At 43.9% G+C, this 20,575-nt stretch overlaps 1 protein-coding gene across 1 annotated transcript in view; it reads left to right on the top strand.

Moving 5' to 3' along the window:
• Positions 1–477: 477 nt before the first annotated feature.
• Tekt3 (tektin 3) overlaps positions 478–20,575 on the top strand; it is a 33,174-nt gene continuing 13,076 nt past the window's right edge. Inside the window, exons 1-5 of the mRNA XM_050163754.1 lie at positions 478–1,082; positions 3,994–4,077; positions 12,984–13,054; positions 16,395–16,538; positions 19,284–19,506. Coding sequence (XP_050019711.1) covers positions 504–1,082; positions 3,994–4,077; positions 12,984–13,054; positions 16,395–16,538; positions 19,284–19,506 — 1,101 coding nt within the window. The 5' untranslated portion in view covers positions 478–503. The remainder of the gene's footprint in view (positions 1,083–3,993; positions 4,078–12,983; positions 13,055–16,394; positions 16,539–19,283; positions 19,507–20,575) is intronic.

The following is a 20,575-nucleotide window of genomic DNA, read 5'->3' on the forward strand; positions in this document are numbered from 1 at the left end:
CCTGCAGGGCTGCTTGAACAATTCAAAGAAGAAAGTGCTGGTCTTGATCCCTTGGGCCGGCCGATAGGGCAGCCGAAGGTTCAGTAATTTGTCTTGTGTCATTGTCATATGGCAAGCTTTGAATCTGCTGAGTGTAGAGGTAGCTCTCTGTTTAAACACAGAGTCACGCTCTTGAGTTTGCACTCAACATTATTGGTTTTTAAAAAACATTTCAATTTCAAAAATTCAAATGGCCGATATAAAAGCACACTAACTTCATATACTTAAGAGACACAGGGATGGAAACTTTTTGAAAGTATCATCAAGGAGTACTAATGACATATGAGAACAGATATCTAATGAGCCCGGGATCCCCATGGCTGGTACTATGTCTAATGTCACTTTTTATGGACTGTTATATAAGATTAAATTATGTGATATTCTTTCCTTCCTTTGTTTCCTCCCTCCCTCTTTCCTTCCATTCCTCCTTTGCAGGAGAGATTCACAAATTGTGTCTGGGCACCATGGAGCTTGTAGGCTCTACTTTAACGGCTACTTATGCCCACCCTCAGCCAGCACCAACCAGTTTCCTACCAGCCATTGGTACAGTGACATCAAGCTATCGGGACCGCTTTCCCCATCATAATTTGACACACAGCTTGAGCCTTCCATGGAGACCGAACGCGTACTACAAAACGGTCTCCAACTACCCAACGTTGTCCCCTTACTGCACAAGAGCTCAGAGGGTGTGTGAGAGCACCATGCTCCCCTTTGTGTCCAACAGAACCACCCTCTTCACGAGGTATACCCCTGACGATTGGTATCGCTCCAATTTAGTCAACTACCAAGAGTCCAATAGCTCACGGCATAATTCAGAGAGATTCCGAGTGGACACATCTCGCCTCATTCAAGACAAATACCAGCAAATCCGGAAGACCCAGGTTGACACCACCCAAAACTTGGGAGAACGTGTAAATGACATAGCATTTTGGAAATCTGAAATCACGCATGAGTTGGATGAAATGATTGGAGAGACAAATGCACTTACTGATTTGAAGAGAAGGCTGGAGAGGGCTTTGATGGAGACCGAAGCCCCTCTGCAGGTAAGGCCGAGAGTTGGGGCAAAAGGCACTGTAGCTTAGCTGTCATAGAAACACACTCATCCACCAATCTGTAAATGGGGTTGGTAATGGCTAAACCATGGTCATATAAACATATATCACCCATAACGAGTTTCTGAGCGAATTCAGAAAGCGAAGCAGACTAAAGAAACACCATTAGGCTAGACAGTATTTTCAGCTGAATGTGATATCTTATTAACTCTTTGAAAGGCTGGGCTGATCTCTGCAGGCTCTAAATTAAGATGAAAATTTAAGAAAATAATCATTTTAGAATTTTTTTAATTTAATGGGAGCTGGGCGATGGCTCAGTTGGTGCCACTTTGCCTTGTAAGTAGGAGGACCTGAGTCTGGTCCCCAGAACCCATAGGAAACATCAGGGAATGGCGTTAATGTGCTGGCAATCCAAGCACTGGGGAGGAGAAGGCAGGGGGATCACTGGGGTCACTGGCCAGCCAGCCTAACCTAATCAGTGAGTTCTAGGCCAATGAGAAACTGTTTCAGAATGATGTTGATGCTGTCTGAGGAAGCACAGCACTCAAGGTTGACCTTGGCCCTTGACATTTACACACACACACACACACACACACACACACACACGCACGCACGCACATGCACACATATACCTGCACACACAAACATACACTTGTGTGTGCCTGCACACACACAGAGATATAGATATATATACCTGTAGACACACACAAACATGCACACATACATATACAAATAAAGTTTCTTAAAAAGAAAATTAAGAGAGGGAGTGGGAACTGGGATTGGTATGTAAAATAAAAAGATTGTTTTCTTTTTAAAAAAAAGAAAAAGAAAAAAAGGTTAAAATGTCATATAAGAGTATTTTCTAATACCAATGCAATAAAATTTTAGAATAAAAAACTATGAATATCAATAAATAAAAAAGAAAATTAAAAAATTTTCAGTGTGTGTCATGAAGTAAGTCCTTTGTTGACGTAATTGCCTTTCAGGGCACAAATGATCAACTGAGACCCTGTTAGAAATTGTTTAGGATTCTTTTCTTAGATAAATGAGACCGAATGCAGGCCAGTTGTCATGGTCATACAGGCAGGACTCAATTCATTGCCTGCGTCTGATTAGGCTTTGAGTGGGCTCCCGTCACCTATGACCCTTGTACCACACAATGGGCCCTCCAATCCTATCATGCCCACCACCACAGAAAGAAGACATTCCATGCCTAACGCTGGGGAAAGCAGATAAATTAGTCTATATCTCAACCAATGCAGCCAACACCAGTTGTCTCCATATGGAGCGCTCGCAGGAGGGCACATGGCATTTGTAGTATAAGACTAAGGACCAGGGGGCTACAAGTCTATTGATCCGAGGACTCTGTTGGGCATCGATGCCCAGTGTCCCATCCTTTCTCCTCTAACCATAAATACATAAATACGCACAAGCTCCAGCATCCCCTGGGAGGTTGGGGGTGCTCAGATAGGATATTTTTGGATTAATTCACCCTGGGTTGTTAAGGCCTCCAGTGCCTTATCTGAGACCTAGCTCTGGGACTGAAAATATCCTGCAAACCACGACCACATACCCTATTATTTAATTTCTCTAGGGCTCTCAGTTGCTTGCCTCACTCCCCCTTCCTGATGACTGAACCCCTGACTTGGTTCCGATGTGAGCTTTCTCCTGCAGTTTCTGCCGAGTGTTCTTGTGGGTCGCAACATAGACTGTCAAAATGGAACCAGAAGGTCCTGATTACAGCAGTGTTACACAGAAATAAACTTCAAAAGAGAAAATACAAACAACCACTTAATAGGAGGAAGATTGTTAAATTTTAATAACACAGCAGTGATTAAGTCAATAAGGTGACCATTTCTAGCTTACGACCATTACAGTAATGACCATCTAGGGCAAAGTGTGTGCACTTTGACATGTCACATGTGGGGCCATGGACCCAAGGGAGAGTCCTGAAGAGCGCTGTGGCAATAGCCACTGAAATACTCACAGTTCCCATAACCCACTAGCTCCTCATACAGTAAATGTAAATTATACTATTAAAAAGTAGAAATTTGCTCTGTTGAGGTTCAATAACATAGTCCAATATGGCTCACATTTTATGCTTATAAAAGCTGAACAAAATACAGTAGTTCTATGTCATGGAAAAGGTTTGGAAAAAGCATTTTAGCTACATAATGACCTCTCGGACATAATTCATGGTTAGCAATTTATGCTATTTTCCATTGTCATGATTAACATTCTCTGCTTGAAAGAACATTTTAAAACCCTAGTCTAATGTTTAATTTGATCCTTAAAAAATAGTATAAAATTGTAAGGACATTGTTGCCTCCGTCTATTAAAAGTCAACCAAACAATAGAAGAGTGACGGGTACGGCTCAATCACGTTTTCTCTATTTTAATTCTTAATAGGTAAAAGCATATTATTTATAATTGGGAAAATGACAAATGTTTTTTAAAGATAATGCTTTAGATATTTGGCTCCACACATATTTTAATATTTTGAAAATGAATCATTCAAGTCTACTTTTTTCCAGTAAAAAAATACTTAGAAATGATATCCCAAACTCTTTGTTTTATGTAACAAAACTGTTTCTCTTCAGTAGACGGATGCCAAGTATTTATCTTAGTTGCTAACTGGTAGGGATTCATTTTGTCAGTTTCCCAAACTGGGATTTATTTTCAATTTTTTTTTCAAAGTATCCCAAGCAGACACCAGCCTTTCAAGTAGCAGTATAGGTTTCTTCCTCTGTCGTGGTCTTTCTTATGCTAGGCTCTCCCAAACTGGTTTGAGAAGTCCAACTAGGGAGTCCCTGTTGACTTATTTTAAACAAGCCACTAGCCCTTCTTGTCCCCAGCTGTGGTCAGTTTGTAGTGACGTGTTCTGTGCTCTGCGGATCTGTAGGTTGCCCGAGAGTGTCTCTTTCACCGCGAGAAGAGAATGGGAATCGACCTAGTTCATGATGAAGCCGAAAAAGAACTGCTGACGGTAAACGTGGGGGTGGGGGAGGGAATGCTTCAATAATGAGAAGCCTCTTACTCTTGCTGCAAGTGTGTGTTTAAGTGGAGAAATCAGAGCCACGGTGTTGCCTGTAGTCATTTGTAAGTAAATATATATAGTGCCTAGCAAAGGTCCAATCTCTTGATTTTATAAGTAATGTGTGTTGAATGGGAATTTAAAAAACACAGGAAAGAATAAACAAAGGTTAGGTGCTTGTGGTCCCACGGGATGCATATCCGTGTCGCTTTTGGAGCATTTGAGTCATTCGATCATGCATGCTTAGATAGACACCGCTGGGTCACACAGTACTGACATCCACGTGTCTCCAAGATTGCTCTCAGACAGTATTTGTGAATGAGAAGACTCCTTCATTCATTTCAAACGGCACCGAGGCCATTTTCCTTATCACTGCATACCCCTGTAGGACACAACTTTGGTTATTCAATCCCCAGCGTTCACAGTGTCAAGATGCCTCCGCTTGACATAGCTCAGCCTTCCTGTGTTGAACAGTCTGGTAACTTCCTTATCCCACACACCACTTGGTAGTCTGTGCTCCGTCTGCAAGGAAGGCACGGGCTCTGGTCCCTGTAGCTTGACGCCACCACAGTGTCAAAGGGCACAAACATCTGGGGAAGTGTGGTCCTCTGCCAAGCCGCCACCCTAGAGCTGATGTTTCCCTGCCATTCTGCGGGTTCTTCAGGTGCTCTCGAACTTTCCACCTGCTGAGTCTAATTTCCTTCTCAGTTCTCTCACCTTTCTGCGCTACCTACAGTAACTCCGCTGCAGTCTGTCAAGGGTTCCATCCTCCAGTGCTTGAGGCTACTCCCAGTCCCTTTCTTTGACTGAGACATTGCATTAAGCACTAGTTCTCCACCTCAAGTGCAGATTTTGATTGACATGTAATGGTGATGATGACGGCAATGATGATGATGATGACGGCGATGATGATGACGATGACGGCAATGATGATGATGATGACGGCGATGATGATGATGATGACGGTGATGATAAGGATAAGGATCAAGTATGCATTGGTCACATCCAGCATCTGCTTGTCCTCCCTCCCAGCTCAATTCTCAGCCTGCCCTACTGTCACCTACCTCTTTCTACTGATGGAGGAGTGGCCTTGGCTGCAGCCCTTGCCTCCTTGAACCTTCCTGTCAGCTTTAACTCCTCGGAAAGCCGAGTCCCGTGCAGTTCCCAGACACTGTCCTGCTCCGTGTTTTAGGTCCATGTGCACGGTCACCAGTTCTTTGCTTCTTCTGAGAAATATTCCCAACTCGACAATGCCCAGAGGATGTAAGATCACTGGGACCTTCCGCTCCGCCTCCCTTTAATTTCTCAGCCTGTTTCCCTCTCAGAATCACAGAATTTCTGCTGTGACGGGCCCATCTTCTCTGTCCCCAAACCAGATTTTCGGGGACCCACTGCTTTTTCTTTGTTTTGTTGATCCCTGAGGGAAAAAGGAGTCCTTGGTGAGAAATTATTTTGAGATAGTCAGGTCATTCGAGTGATTTTATCCTAACACTCCATCGGTGTCTCTCTTTAACATCATTTTGAACTTTTTTAATGACCACTACATTAAGTCACGGCCCCTTCAACTACCTAGGAGAGATTAGGAACCGGGGCATCATGAATGACTTTGCCATGATGGGTCCTGCTCTGCACTTTCTTCTTTCCTTGTCTCTGATGGATATCAGAGTTCATAAAGCAATCTGTCATTGTTTTGCCACCATAAGTGAGTGGGGACTTAAGATCTGTCCCTTGGCCCATTATTTTCACTCTTGTGATGTGCCCTGCAGGAAATGGCTTAACTTCAGCATGCCAATAAACATACTTTGATATTTTCAAGAAGTTTTTTTGAAACCTGGCATTTTTTAGTGTACCATACACAGAAAAACGTGAAGGAAACCACATGTGATCTAAATAAATGGACATACCATGTTCATAGAAGGGATGGCTTGACTGTATTGAAATGGCAGCACTTCCTCAGTGAGTTCACAGATTCAGCATGATTTCTATCCAAATCTGAGATGATCAAGCCTCACAGAATATTCTAGTCAGGATTTGACAGTAATTCTAAATTTTCTTTAGTTCCCTGTAAGATTGTCAGCACCCAAGCCTAGAAAAATATGCCCACATTCCTAAAAATGGATTATGAATGTTTTTCTTAGTTACGAGTTATATGAATAATGATCAGGAAGAAAGCTAAACAAAGGAGATTTGATTCAGAGTTCTTGTTTTTTTTTTTTTTTAAAGGTGGGGAAAGTGCTGTGGGACAATGGTTTTACTCTGTAAAGATTTGTTTCTTGTACTTGTTTAATAAAATGCTAATTGACCAGTAGCTAGGAAGGAAGTATAGGTGGGTCAACCAGGCAGGAAGTAGAGGCAGGGTAATGAGAATAGGAGAATTCTGGGAAGAGGAAAGAGTCAGTCTGCAGTCATCACCCAGACACAGAGCAAGCAAGATGTGACTGCCTCGCCGGACAAGGTACCAAGCCATGTGGCTAACACAGACAAGAATTATGGACTAATATAAGTTATAAGAGTTAACAAGAAGCCTGAGCTAATAGGCCAATCAGTTTATAATTAATGTAGGCCTCTGGTGTTTCTTTGGGACTTAATGACTGCGGCATCCAGGTGAGACAGAAAGTACTGTCAACAAGCCTCAATCCTAAAATTCATATGCAAGCCCAGGGGTTTCATGGGGGCTATAATAATACCAAAAAAAGAAGATAGTTGGAGGATTCTAACCTCCCAGTAAAATTTGTTGCTACATTATAATGTATAAGATAGCATAACACATAGAGACAGATCAATGGGACAAAGCTTGAGTACTGAGACACAGACCCTCACAATGACCATCAGCTGGTCTTTGACAAGCATGCCAAGGACATTCAATAAGAAAAGAATGGTTTCTGAAAAAACCAGTCCTTGGACAGTTGGATATCCATGTGTAAAAATAAAGAACCCACATCCCTAAACTATGGCATACAAAAACATTACATAAAATGGTGGAAGACTTAAGAGTAAAAGTTAAAATGAGCAAATGCTCAGGGAAGGCATGCACAAATAATTCTGACACTGGGATGGGTGACAGAGTTCTAGAACACGACACTAAGACAAGCCGCATCACCAAAACTGAAACATTGGAGCGTCAAAGATTATCATTAAAAATCTTCACATATCATAAGTCTGATATGGGCTTGTATCTAGTCTAGATAAATAATGATTAAAAGTTTTAGGGAAAAATAAGTAATCTAATTTTTAAAAATGGTCAAGTTGTCTGGTCAGTTCTCCAAGAAGAAGGCGTGAAACCACTAAGAATGATTCGTCGCCGAGAAAATATAAAATTACCTTTATAATGGGACTCATCTATACCCACAAGGATGGTGATGACCAAACAGAAAATAAAAACAGAGACTGTGGAGGGGTCAGAATCGGTGCACATTGCTGGTGGGAATGTAAAACGATGCATCTATTTTGGAAATGATTAGAGTTACTACATAACCCAGCCACTCTACTCCCGGGTATCCACCCAAGGAGAAAAGAAAACATGAGCCGAGAGGGAAAAGTTTGCGCGGGAATATGTATAGGAATGCAGAACAGCCCCAAAGTGAAAACGCCCTAATGGACATTCCCACAGTCGAGAATTCTTTAGCAACTTGAAGGCAGCAAGGCCCAAGCCTGTATCTGTTCTTCCCCAGCAATCTTCCTGCTTGAGTCACCTTCTGCAGAAGCTTAGTGAATCTCTGAACTTTCAGAAGCCTGGGGCCTTGCAAGTTTTGTTTACATCTCGGGTTTTATGTGCTTCCATCCTCAATTTAGAAAGGAATGTTTAAGGTTGGAGAAAGGAGCTGCTAGAAGACCTCAGGCCTCCTGAACACTGACTGTCTGCTAAGCTCCAGCTTCTTTCACTGTGGGTGGCAGTCCCCTCTGGGGTTGTGTAACGGAATGTACGGGGGTCATAAACATTTGGCAATAGTTCTAAATATTCAAAATTAAAAATTAACCAAAACCAAACTTTCAAGGATCCTGAAATCTTTGGAAGTGTTCATCCGTGTTGGAACATGTGAATCCACTGCAGCCTTGGTTCTGAATGCACTTTGTACTGTGCATGCCATACATGCATGCAACACTGCGGCAATGCTGCCTGAAACACCTCATCTCAGAGTTGAGACTATTGTATGTTAGGAATTGCAATGTTTTTCTATACATAATTTTCTGTTCTTATAGAAACATGATGGTTGAATTACAGGAAACAGAGACGTTTAATATTTCCCTCCCATCATCCCTCAGGATACAAGTATAAAACTAGTGTGCCTTTGCATCATATAGCTCAAATGTCTGGTTTTAAAAATTGCTGACTTTAGTTTCCATAAAAATATTTTAGTTGTTAAATGAATTTTAGCTTGGGATTAAGACAGAATTTCCAACAACTTCTAAAATGGCCCTGAATGTAACGCCCCCCTTCTGTTCTATGTATTTATATAAGCAGCATTTATGGTACAGAGGACACCAAATCAACTCTGAAAGACACCCAAAGGCACTCTGCCCTGCAGTGTCAAATACTCAGCCTAGACCTAACTTTATGCAAATATGAATAAGCTCATTATTATGCAAGTCTTTGCTTTATTTTTAATAAGTTGCAAAATTATGTGTATGTCCAAGAACTGGTTTTCTGTTTGTTTTTTGTTTTATTTATTTGGTTTTGGTTTGCTCAGACAGGGTTTCTCTGTGTAGCTTAGGCTGTCCTGGAACTCACTCTGTAGACCAGGTTAGCTTTGAACTCACGAGATCCACCTGCCTCTGCCTTCCAAGTGCTGGGATTAAAGGCATGTGCCGCCACCGTCTGGCTCAAAGAACTGTTTTAAATGAATTTCTGTTTGATTTGTTATCACTGAGTATTTGATCTGTATACCTATTTTAAGTAGATTTAAGAGCATCTAAGAATCTCCCAGGCCAAGGAGGTTATAAACAGAAAAAGTCTAATAATTTCTGGACTAAGCACTTAGTTATCGGTATGAAGGCCTGGGAAAGTGTCATAGTCCTTACATTTACTTTATAACTCATCTCTGGGCAGAGTTAACCAGTGGCTGAACTGGCATCTGAACTAGTGCTGGCTGATACTGAAGCAGGTGTGTAGCTATAGTTGCACCAAGACTTGGGAGCGCAAGGCAATGTTTTCACTCAGGATGGCAGGAAGGAAAAGGCTGCAGTCTCTACTCTGACACCCCCACTCCATGCAACACCGCCCTAGGAAGACAGTTCATAGGAGGTGGTGACAGCAGGAGATGCACAGTGAAGGTTTCACCTGCTCAATGAGAAGGCTTAACCCAAGGTTCCTCCATCACCAAGACAAAGTTCCTGTTTGGCTTTTGCCCACAGTCCTGTTGGTGAGACCAGGTAGTCACCAAATACTACATGGATATTTTGAGACTCTCTGGGAAGTCAGATCACTGTGTGATGTCACTTCTTTGTCTCCAAGTCTAGGCATGCACTGACTTTATTCCTCCCCATGACAGAGTCCAGAATCCTAGGCCCACTTCCCTGTGCTATGCTATGCCAGAGGCTGCAGTCATGGGCTCATTGGACCTGGACCACTGGTGTGGGAGGTCTTTCTGTCTATGTGTTGCTTTTATTGGTTAATGAATAAAGAAACTGCCTTGGCCTGTTGATAGGGCAGAACTTAGGTGGGCGGGGAAATCTGGACTAAATGCTGGGAGAAGGAAGGTGGAGAAAGAGACGCCATGGAGCCACCAGAGTCAGACATGCTGAAACTTTGCTAGTAAGCCAATGCCATGTGGCAATAAACAGATTAATGGAGATGGGTTAAGTTAAAATGTAAGAGCTAGCTGATAAGAAGTTAGAGTTAATAGGCCAAGCAGTGTTTTAAATAATATAGTTTCTGTGTGATTATTTTGGATCTGAGCTAGCCAGGCAGCCAGGAACAAACAAGTAGTGCTCCCTGAAACAGGCCACCTCCACAGCCTCTTCCTTCTGCACATACCCACTACCTTCTGTTGACAGAGATTTCTGTCCCGCCTGGTCCCACGGCCGTTCAGGCCCAAAGAAACACACAGATATCTACATTAATCACAAATAGGTTGGCCTATTAGCTCAGGCTTCTTATTACATCCTACATTAACTCATAATTCTTGTCTATGTGAGCCACATGGCTTGGTACCTTTTATCAGAGAGGCATTCTCATCTTGCTTCCTCTGCATCTGGGTAACAACTTCAGACTGACTCTTTCCTCTTCCCTGAATTCTCCTGTTCTGGTTTCCCAGCCTATACTTCCTGCCTGGCTACTGGCCAATCAGCATTTTATTAAAGCAATATAAGTGACAAATCTTTACAGTGTACAAGATCATTGTCCCACAGCAACCTTCTGTAAGCATTCATCTCAAGGCAGGGGAGGGATGGCTGCACCCTGCATAGTTCCACTGCAGATATGAATGCAGATTGACAGATCAGATAACACTGGGAACAGTGCCACTGCAGGTATGAATGCAGATTGACAGTTCAGCTAACACTGGGCACAGCGCCACTGCAGGTATGAATGCAGATTGACAGGTCAGATAACACTGGACAGCTTCAAAGATCCCATTTCTAGACTTTTCTTGCTTATGTAAATTCCTCTTTTTTAAACCGTCTGCTATTCTTTGTCTGACTTTATTTGAATTCACAAATAAAAACTACTGTTTAAAGATAAAAAATGTTGAAGTATAACATGCATTTTCCCACTGGAAATTCCAGGAAATTCTACTGCTTGCATTGTATGTGAAAGCACACTGCACATACATGATGCTGTCTAGGCAGGACTCCATGCATCTGTTGATCTCTCTCTCTCTCTCTCTCTCTCTCTCTCTCTCTCTCTCTCTCTCTCTCCTTTCTCCTCTACCCCTTCTTTACATGCCACCAAGACAGATGAAAATTAAACAATACAAAAATCTAAGATTCTTAGTATCCCATGGTTGTTTGTAAGAGCAGGCAGAACTTTGTTACAACAGGGAAACAGAAAACTCTTAGTTGTTGATTCCACCAATCCTGAGCACTTAAGAATCAGACAGCAAGTTTAACATTTTAAGCATATTCAGTACTGTCTAAACATATGTGTGGCATGTTCATATGTATATGGAAGTACACATGTTTGTGTATGTGCATGCATGTAAAGGCCAGAGGATAACATGAGCTGCCATTCTCTGGAATGCTATTTCTCTATCTATCTATCTATCTATCTATCTATCTATCTATCTATCTATCCATCCATCTAGGCCCAGAGTTCATCAATTAGGTGAGACTGGCTGTCTAGCAAGCTTCAAGGATCTGCTGGTCGCAGCCTCCCTGGGCCATCTTGTTTGGCGTCTTTGTATAGGTTGTGGGAATCAAACTCAGGTCCTTGTGCTTGCAAAAGAATTGCTTTACTGCCTGAGCTCCCCGCTCCCTGCAGTGCCTTATTCAATGCTTTAAGTTAAACAATAAAAGAAGATAACTAGTAGGTGAGTCATAATCTCAGAGTGAAGAAAACATCATAATCAAATTAACAGAGACAGAAATCAAAAAATTGATAGATTTTAGCATCATGGAAATTATGTTAATATAAAAAACAGTGTCAATATAAAATCATCATGCATAAAATTATATCATTTCTGATGGAAAAGATTGATTGTTTTGTTTTGTTTTGTTTTGTTTTGTTTTGTTTTGAGGTAGGGGTCTCCTACTCTAACCCAGGCTAGTCTTAGACTTAAACTCCTCAGTCTCTCTGCCTTTCTTGTGCCTGAGACTACAGGTGCCTACCACCACATGTGGCTAAGGAGTGCATTTTAAATATACTAAGAACATCAAATACATCCTTATATTAGCCTGCAAACACAGGCAGGTTGGCTGTTTGTCTTGGGCACGTTCTGTCACATTGGCAAGAGTTGGAAGCTGGCTGGCTACCTGGTTCCCTGGTGTGCCCAAGGAAGGCAGACCCATTTATCCCTGTAGATAAATGCAACTTCGCGGAAGGGAATTTTTCCTTTACTTGCCAAGCCTTGGAAACAGGCATGACCCGTGGCGGTGTCTACATGTTTACACTGATTGTTTGCACAGCATTGTTTAATGTCACGGGAGAGCATCCAAGTTTAAAATGCCACAAACCAAGTGTTAAGGATGACCACTTTTTACTTGAGAAAATGATAAAAAATGATTGTGTACAATTTACAAAAATTTCTAAAAGATGTTGAGTTTACAAATTTTCTAATGTTCATGTTAATTTCAGAGGGAAATTGATATTTGCATGCTATGAAGTAGTACATAGATCATTGTAGCCTCAATATGCCACACATTTGGTCAAGTGAGCGGCATGGCTAACACAGGTGTTGGTTCAAGTGTAGGGACTGAGCCAAGGGCACAGCATGGCATCAGGTGGTCGACCTCCAGAGTGGAAGTCAGTTTCCATGTTTGAAACACAGGGCTTTACCCGTTATTGCATGTACCACCATAGAGACGCTCCCGGGGCCCAGTCTTCAATGGTTTTCTTTACTTTTAAGGGAAAGCTGTTGAGGAAAAAGGTATCAGTCAAGTTCAGTCTTTCACATCACCAGAATTTTAGGGTTTTTGTTGTTGTTTTGTTTTAGTTAAAGACAAAGATAGAGTAGAAACGAACACTAAAATTTTCACTCTGCTCCGGCTTGATCCATATTACAGTTTCCCTATAAGGGAAGACTGATTTGTGTTATCATGGGGCATGCAGGTAAATGAGTAGATATAAAATTCGTTTTAATGCTTATCACAGATTTTCAACAAATAAAAAGTTCCTTTTATTGACGGATTTGCGTGCTGAGGGCTTTGGATGATAGATACTCAGTGAAAGTGTTAATGTGTGGTTTTGTTTTTCAATTGAGTAGGAAGTTGATGCCATTCTGTGTTGTCAAGAAAGAATGAGGCGACATCTGGATAAGGCGATTGCCCAACTCGCGTAAGCATTTCCTCTCTATCCAGTTTAAACCCAGCATTGAACTGTGTTTCTGCCTCCTGGGCACACTGCTCTTAGCACGTCTTAAGAGCACATGCGCACACACACATACAGACAGGCACACATACACACGCACAGTCAGGCACGGACAGGCACACACACATGGGCGCATGTACAGGCACACATACACATGCACGGACAGGCACGGACAGGCACACACACATCTGGGCACATGGGCACACACACATCTGGGCACATGGGCACACACATATACACATTTTTGTTCAGAGGTGAGGATGAGCACTTGGGATCTTGTTTTCAATTTTTATTTCAAAACTAATTTGGGGATGCTGTGGGAAGGAGGGCCAATGTTTCCTTTAACTCAAGACTCTTACTTTGAGGCCTGTGTTCCATCCTGGCACTTGGTTTTCATATTTCCATGAAGACCCACATCTCCTGATTACATCATCACGACGTTCGCTGTGCCAGTAGCGCTACCGTTAGGCACTACTCCTGTTCTCTGCCGGAATACAACTCCCTCAAGGCTTGGGTTCTCGGCTGCTCACTCTATGGCAAGGGTGGAAGAATGGGAAAGGAGAAGAGGCTGTTCTTTAGTTACGGTAACGGCTGTCAGAATAGAAAAGTTACTGGCTGAGCCTGCTGACTAACAGCCCTCCAAAGGTCTGTGTTGGCTGTGGTCACACAAAGAAGCAGTGTTGAAAACACCCCTCCCTCAATGAAATGATGGCCACGTATATGCTGTCATTACCAAAGATGACATGTGGTTCACCTCAGCTAACAAGTGCCACAGAGGCATCAAATCACTACCTGCTTAGTTTGCTAACCTGTGCCATGGAGTCAACCCCGGGAAGATTGGTGAGGTTCGCATGCTGCGGTCCTCTGGAGGTGGCATTAGAAGGCTCTATTACTCAGAAATTGGTGGGATGCACAATCCGTTTCAGAGTCTGCCTGGCGTGATTTGACTAATGGACAGGTAGTTCTGATCTGAACTCATGACTTCTTTAAGAATTCTAGAATCTACATTTAGCAAGTTTCCGTGATTCTGTCCTGATCCCCATTTTTGTTCATAAGAATCTGCTGTTAGGTCTTGTGTCCTTGGCTTTCCGTGGGCATCGTTGTTCCATGCTGAGATGGCCACATCTCTCTGTAAGTCCACATTGCTGATTGTCTCCCTTGGTTGTATCTCAGGCCCTTGTACAAGGTCCTGACCATGCATATTCATTTGCTTGGATTTTTGTTGGCGACCCTTTCAGGAGCTTGTCTTTGTTTACATCTATAGTGGAGGTGCTGACCTCACCTCCCTGGGTGCCTTTTCTATTGTATTTTCTCCACTTGCTTTGAATGTGACTGTCACACTCTCGGAATGCACATCAATTGAAAACTTCCCTGGGCACTAACATAGCACCCAGGGCTTTTGACATCTCTGTTTATATGACAAGTGAATGAGGAACCACCTCATATACCTTCCCAGGTAGACTAACAGGCTCCCCTCCCATCAAAGATGTCATCCCAAGAGAGGAAGCCCATGGGATGTGCTGGTCCTAGATCTCAAGCAAGACAGATCTTCTAGTCCAGAGTCTCTACATAATAACTCAATGCTGGAGGCTCAGCCATGTCAAGGGGAGGCATCTTTTTGCATATGTATTCTCCCATAAGATTCATAAGATACAGACGGTTTGCCTGGAGCTGCTCTCATTTCTACCTTACAAAAAAAGCTAAAGCTTTATGGAAGTGATTTGTCTGAAGGCACAGGCCACGGAGAGTGGAAGCTTCTGGCATTAGTTCATTCCACCGAAAGCAATCATTACCAAGCAGTTCCTGTGCTCGGCCTTGCTTATGGTTCTAGAAGCATAGATGTGACTGGTCTTCCAGTTGTCCTGCTTCTCACGGGCCACATGCTAAGAGCTCTCAACTTCCCCAAATGTCAGCAGCCAACTGGGGTCTATGTTTGGGTGTGGAAAGAGCACGCAGGCTTAGGGTGTCACCAGAAGTCCCCCAGATCCTCTTTTCACCCATGTGTCTGCCAACTTCAGTGATGGAATTCTGTCAATCCAGTGAGTCAGCTGAGCTCTTGATTCTCACTGAAGTCCAACCTCATGGGAGATTGGCTTGGTTCTTAAACTTACCCAGAAGCCGAATATTTTTTACCTCCTCGGCTGTCTCCTTAGTCCCTGCTGTCTCCCTCCTTCATAGTCACTGCTGTGGCTCCTAGCGTGTCTTCCCAGGTCTTCAGCAGTGGGTCCTCAGTACAGCAACAGAATGGTCTAGCTAAAAGGCAAGTCAGCAGTCTCCAGTCTCTCTTTGGAGAAAACCTGGGCCTTGGCAGCGTCCACCATGCAATGTGTGTGACCTGGTTGTCCTCATACCAGGGTTCAGTGCCATCTGATGAGCTCTCTCCTGCCCACCCTGTGCAAAGTCACAGCACCTGCTCTGGGGTTCCTGGTTCCTCTTTTGGTTTTTGCCATGATCTTCTAGCCACTTCAGCTTCCCGTGTAGTGTATGTACTGTCTGTGGGCTCATGGTAGGACAAACTCCTTGGAGAAGAGTTTCTGCTGTGTTCACTATTTCTCAGGCTCACACAGAAATTATTTATTAAGTGAACAGTGACCATGAACGAAGATATGTTTCACCTGTCACCCATGCCCACCTCTCCTCCAGGGTTAGTCTCTGGGAGTGACTTGTGGGTCATCTCTCTCCCTGGAATTTGGGCAAGACTAATCTCTGAGATTACCGGGGTCTCTTCTCTCCCAGTAGCTGGGCTGCTGGGGCAGAGTGTTGGGGTGAACTGCCAGCTCCTCGACCTCACTCCAAGCACTCTTTAGAACCTGATTCTGACTCTTAGTTTATATCTCCTGGGGAACATCTGTGCCACAACATGGCCACAAACTTAGATCGCCAATGGATTGAGGGAGGTTTTGATGTGTATGTCTCATGGGTTCTGTGGGAAATTATATTCAAAGCATAGGGAAAGGGGAGAGAATATAGAAAGTGAACGGGAAGGAAGAGAGGACGGCACAGAAATGGACATATGACTGCCAACCAGCGTCCTACCTGGAACTCTGCCCACTTGCCTAGACCCCATGGACAGGAAATGTGGCAGGGTGGGGCAAGGTCGGGAGAGGTGGGACGGGGCAGGGCATGGTGGGGTCCTCATGACTCATGTGTGTGACCATCTCCACAGATGCTCTTTTGGAGTGGGAGTTGATTGTTTTGATGGAGGGGAGTTGTAGAAGGTTCCACCTTAGAGGGGCGATGCCTGGTGGCTTGGGAAGTCATTGCCTGGCTGGAAACTTGTCTCTCTTCTCTCCCCCGTGTGTCGTAGCTCAGACAGAGCAGCCCAGCACGAGCTGGAGAAAGACTTGAGCGATAAACAAACAGCCCTCCGCATTGACGGGAAATGCAAGGACCTGCGCAACACTTCGGAGGGCGTCAGCTACTTCCGGGGAGTGGAGAGAGTTGACGCAACGTAAGTTGGCACACGCCATTCTGAGATTCATGCTCCCTGCGTTCATAGCGGTGTGGCATACAGGTTATCCTACTCCATATTTTGTTGTCTTTTAACAACTATCACGGAATCCCCCAAGACTTGGTGATTTATAAGGAACAGAAACTTCTTAGTTTCCCGTTTCTGGAGACTTGAAAGTCCACGGTGGCAATTTCTTGTGAGAGGTTTTGGGCCGAAGAAAGAGAAGAGTAAATGAGTATTTGCAGAAATAAAAGGCGAATCACTTCGATAATAGCCCACTCTGGAACACTGACCAACTCCCAAGAGAACGACCTCATTTTCTCCAGAAAGGCATGAATGCAGGCAGGGATGCGACTCTGTGAGGGGTATGTCTGCCTGCATTTTTTCCTAGCACCTCAAGGTAAAGAGCGTATACATAGGCATTGATGCTTCTCAACGACCCACTCATTACTTAAAGCCGTGCTTCTCAGCCTTCCTAATGCTGAGACCCTTTAATACAGTTCCTCATGTTGTGGTGACCCCCCCAACCATAAAATTAGTGCTACTTCGTAACTAATTTTGCTACTGCTATGAATCATAATGTAAATATTTTTTTGGAGATAGAGGTTTGCCAAGGGGGGGTCGTGACCCACAGGTTGAGAGGTTACTGACTTAAAGGCTGTCCTGCCCAACAATGCACTGATGTAAATACAAGTTAAAATGGGTTATGCAAAGCATCGCCAGATGCCCCAAGATGAGAGACGCCCTTGGCCTTGCTCAGTTTTCAGCGAGATTTCATTCTAGTAGAGCCAGGCCTTGGGGTCTGAACCACTCTGTATTCTGCAAACATATAATTTTTTTTCTAACATGAAAATGGCACCTTCTTATGTAGAAAAGCATAGACAAAAAGGAAACCAGACATTGCCAGTTCCTAGATGCCCTGGGCCCTGTGGGCACAGGCTGGGAGCCATGCATGCCTTTCTCACCAATGCTTGTTCCATTTGCCTTTCTGGTAGTTCTTTGCCAGACCCCTGGATACCTAGTTGGGCAGGGCTTAGCTGAGACTGCCACTTCCTTTTAAAAATAACCAAGTTTGATGGAGTGATGTTTACATAGAATAAAATGGTGGCGCTGCACATGCGTGGCAGTGGCTCTGTCGTATTTGAATGTCCGTGGCAGCACAGCCACACGAAGACGGAGAGTTTTCACCACCCTGTAAGGATCCCCACAGTTTCCCCTGCACCTGTGTCTACGCACTGCCCCTAAAGTGACTCCAAAATTGATTCTGTCCTCTGGGTGCCTTGTCCCACAGAGTGACTTTCTTGAGAGCTACAGTATCAGTTACCCCTCGGGTGTTTGCTGTTCAGCTGTGAATCAGAACCAGAGCCCGTGTTCTGTGTAATCCGTACATGCTGCCTTACTTGGCTCAAGGAGAGCTGAGAGCTTTTTAAGGCCCCCAGTTTTTTCACAAGTTCTTTTCTATGCCTTACAAAATGTAAGGAGCATCTGTGACATTATTTTGGGTCTAGATAACATTGAGTCCTATTCAATATGTTATTATAAGAACAGGCAAACATATCGCTTATCTACCAACGAGAGACACCCAATGTGGATGATGGGTCCTTAGTCCGTCTATGTGTCCCCAGATGGACAGATGCTAGTTTGTAACCTTAAAGAATGGCATTGCTCACACGCCATTTCAACAAGCCTAGCCAGCTTTTTGCTGCATGCTGCATCAATGATGCTGTTTTTGAGTTTAGTGTTCCTAAGCTAATATAGATTCATGAAGTAAATATTTGTGAATTTTCATGCCACACAGATTTTCCACACATATTTTTCTAACCCGTTCTTTCATTCATTTAGGCCATTTCTAAGCTTCCCAAGCTTTATATGAATATTGCTGAAATGAATGTCCTTCCATCTCTGACTTTGGGAACACTATTTTCTTGGGACAGTGGAATTTTTGAGTTACAAACTCTTAGTCTGCATTACTTGCCTATTGCCCAGCAAGATCAAACCAGTTTAACATTCTCAGTTGCTAGACAGCAGCCCTTCCTACACAAATCGCCAGCTGCAGGTCAGTTACAAGTCAGCTGCTAGACAGCAGTCCTTCCTAAACACAGCACCAGCTGCAGGTCAGCTGCTAGAGACAGCAGCCTTCTTACACACATCACCAGCTGCAGGTCAGCTGGAGACAGCAGCTTTTCCTACACACATCACCAGCTGCAGGTCAGCTGCTAGAGACAGCAGCCTTCCTACACACATCACCAGCTGCAGGTCAGCTGGAGACAGCAGCTCTTACTACATACACCACAGCTGCAGGTCAGCTGGAGACAGCAGCTCTTACTACATACACCACAGCTGCAGGTCAGCTGCAGATAGCAGCCCTTCCTACACACATCACCGCTGCAAGTGAGTGCTTCTCTTTTTACTCTTCTGAAAAGGGGTTCTCAGGGCCCTGCTGTTTTCATTGGCACACCTTTGGCTACTCCCAAGGTTGATATTTTTGCTTCTCTTTATTGTGTTGGTCTGGACACATCTGTAAAGAGTTCTTGCTCTTCAGTGACCCTTCCCCACTCTGGCGGAAGTATTACTTCATGCCTATTGATGCACGATTGGGTCAAATAGACTCTGCTGCTGTTTCCGTCTCGTGCAGCATGTCTAGGATGGGTGGCACTGGAGCCTTTGTCTCGCAGGATGCACTGTCCCTGCAGACCATCTGGGTTGACGCATCATTGTCGCCACAGCCTCTCTTCCCATTTCCAGGGTGTCTGTGCCCGAATCGTGGGCCAAGTTTACAGATGACAATATTCTCCGCTCCCAGAGTGAGAGGGCAGCCTCCGCCAAGCTGAGGGATGACATTGAGAACCTCCTGGTTGTGACAGCCAATGAGATGTGGAACCAGTTCAACAAAGTGAACTTGGCTTTCACCAATCGCATTGCCGAGACCGCAGACGCTAAGAATAAGATCCACGCTCACTTATCGAAGGTAAAGAAGGAGCTAGCTTGGCCTCGGAAATATACCCAAGGCTGAGGGAAGAGTTCAGGGGTGAAGGGTTTGCTTGGCCCGTGCAAGGCCCCTAGCTGCACCCCCCCCAGGATTGGAAAATGAAAACTAAATCAATCATTTGTTCCCCATCATTGCCATGGGCAAGGCAGGGCACTCTGAGACCACAAATCTCTCACCACCTCCAGGAAAGCTCCGGAAGTCACATGGCTTCCTGGCCATCCATACCGAGGAAAATTAAAAGCAGTACAAAGCATGCCATTTATTTCAGCCTGTAGCCAGGTGTCAAAATGAAACGGGAATTCACTGGTATTTGGAGCACAAAGAATGCACTATACAGGGAGAGACTCTTAGTATTTAATGGAAACAAAAATATTATGATAAAGCTTAATGAATCGCCGTATATACCTAGGATGTGGACTTAGTAGAACACACGGTGGGAAGGGAGTTCATTTGGGTCAGTCATTTCAGATCCCTTTTCTGGACGATGGGACCAAATGCAGGAAGCAAAAAGGTATTCCTGAGTATTCCTGAGTTGTGAAGTGGTCTGTGCTGTGGGTGTAGGAGTTTTACAGTGATGATTGAGTAAAGGCTGATGCAGAAGTCACATTTCGAGATAAGCAAGACCTTCTGCCTTTGCTCCTAAGTACTATGGAACATGGCCCTCATCATGTGGCACTTTTTTCCCCCTAAAAGTATTTACCTTTATTTTATACGTATTTTATGTATGAGTATTTTACCTGCATGTATGTCTGTGCACCATGTGCATGCAGTGCACATGGAGGCCAGAAGAGGGCGTCAGAGTCCACCTAGGACTGGAGTTACAGAATTATGAGCTGCTATGAGGATGCTGGGAACTGAACCTGGGTCCTCTGGAAGAGCAGCCGATGCTCTTAACTGGTGAGCCATCATCTCACCAGCCTGTCTTCCTTTTAAAGATCTTATACTATTGCACTAAGGTAATATTTCACAGTAGAAGGTGCCATGTTCCCCCCAGGCATCAGCAATATACCCTTCTTTCTCAGGATGCCCGACTTATGCAGTAAACAAC

This window comes from Alexandromys fortis, unplaced genomic scaffold (genome assembly GCF_014885135.2).
Source record: "Alexandromys fortis isolate MF-2015 unplaced genomic scaffold, M_Fortis_MF-2015_v1.1 scaffold_149, whole genome shotgun sequence".
Lineage (NCBI taxonomy): Eukaryota > Metazoa > Chordata > Mammalia > Rodentia > Cricetidae > Alexandromys > Alexandromys fortis.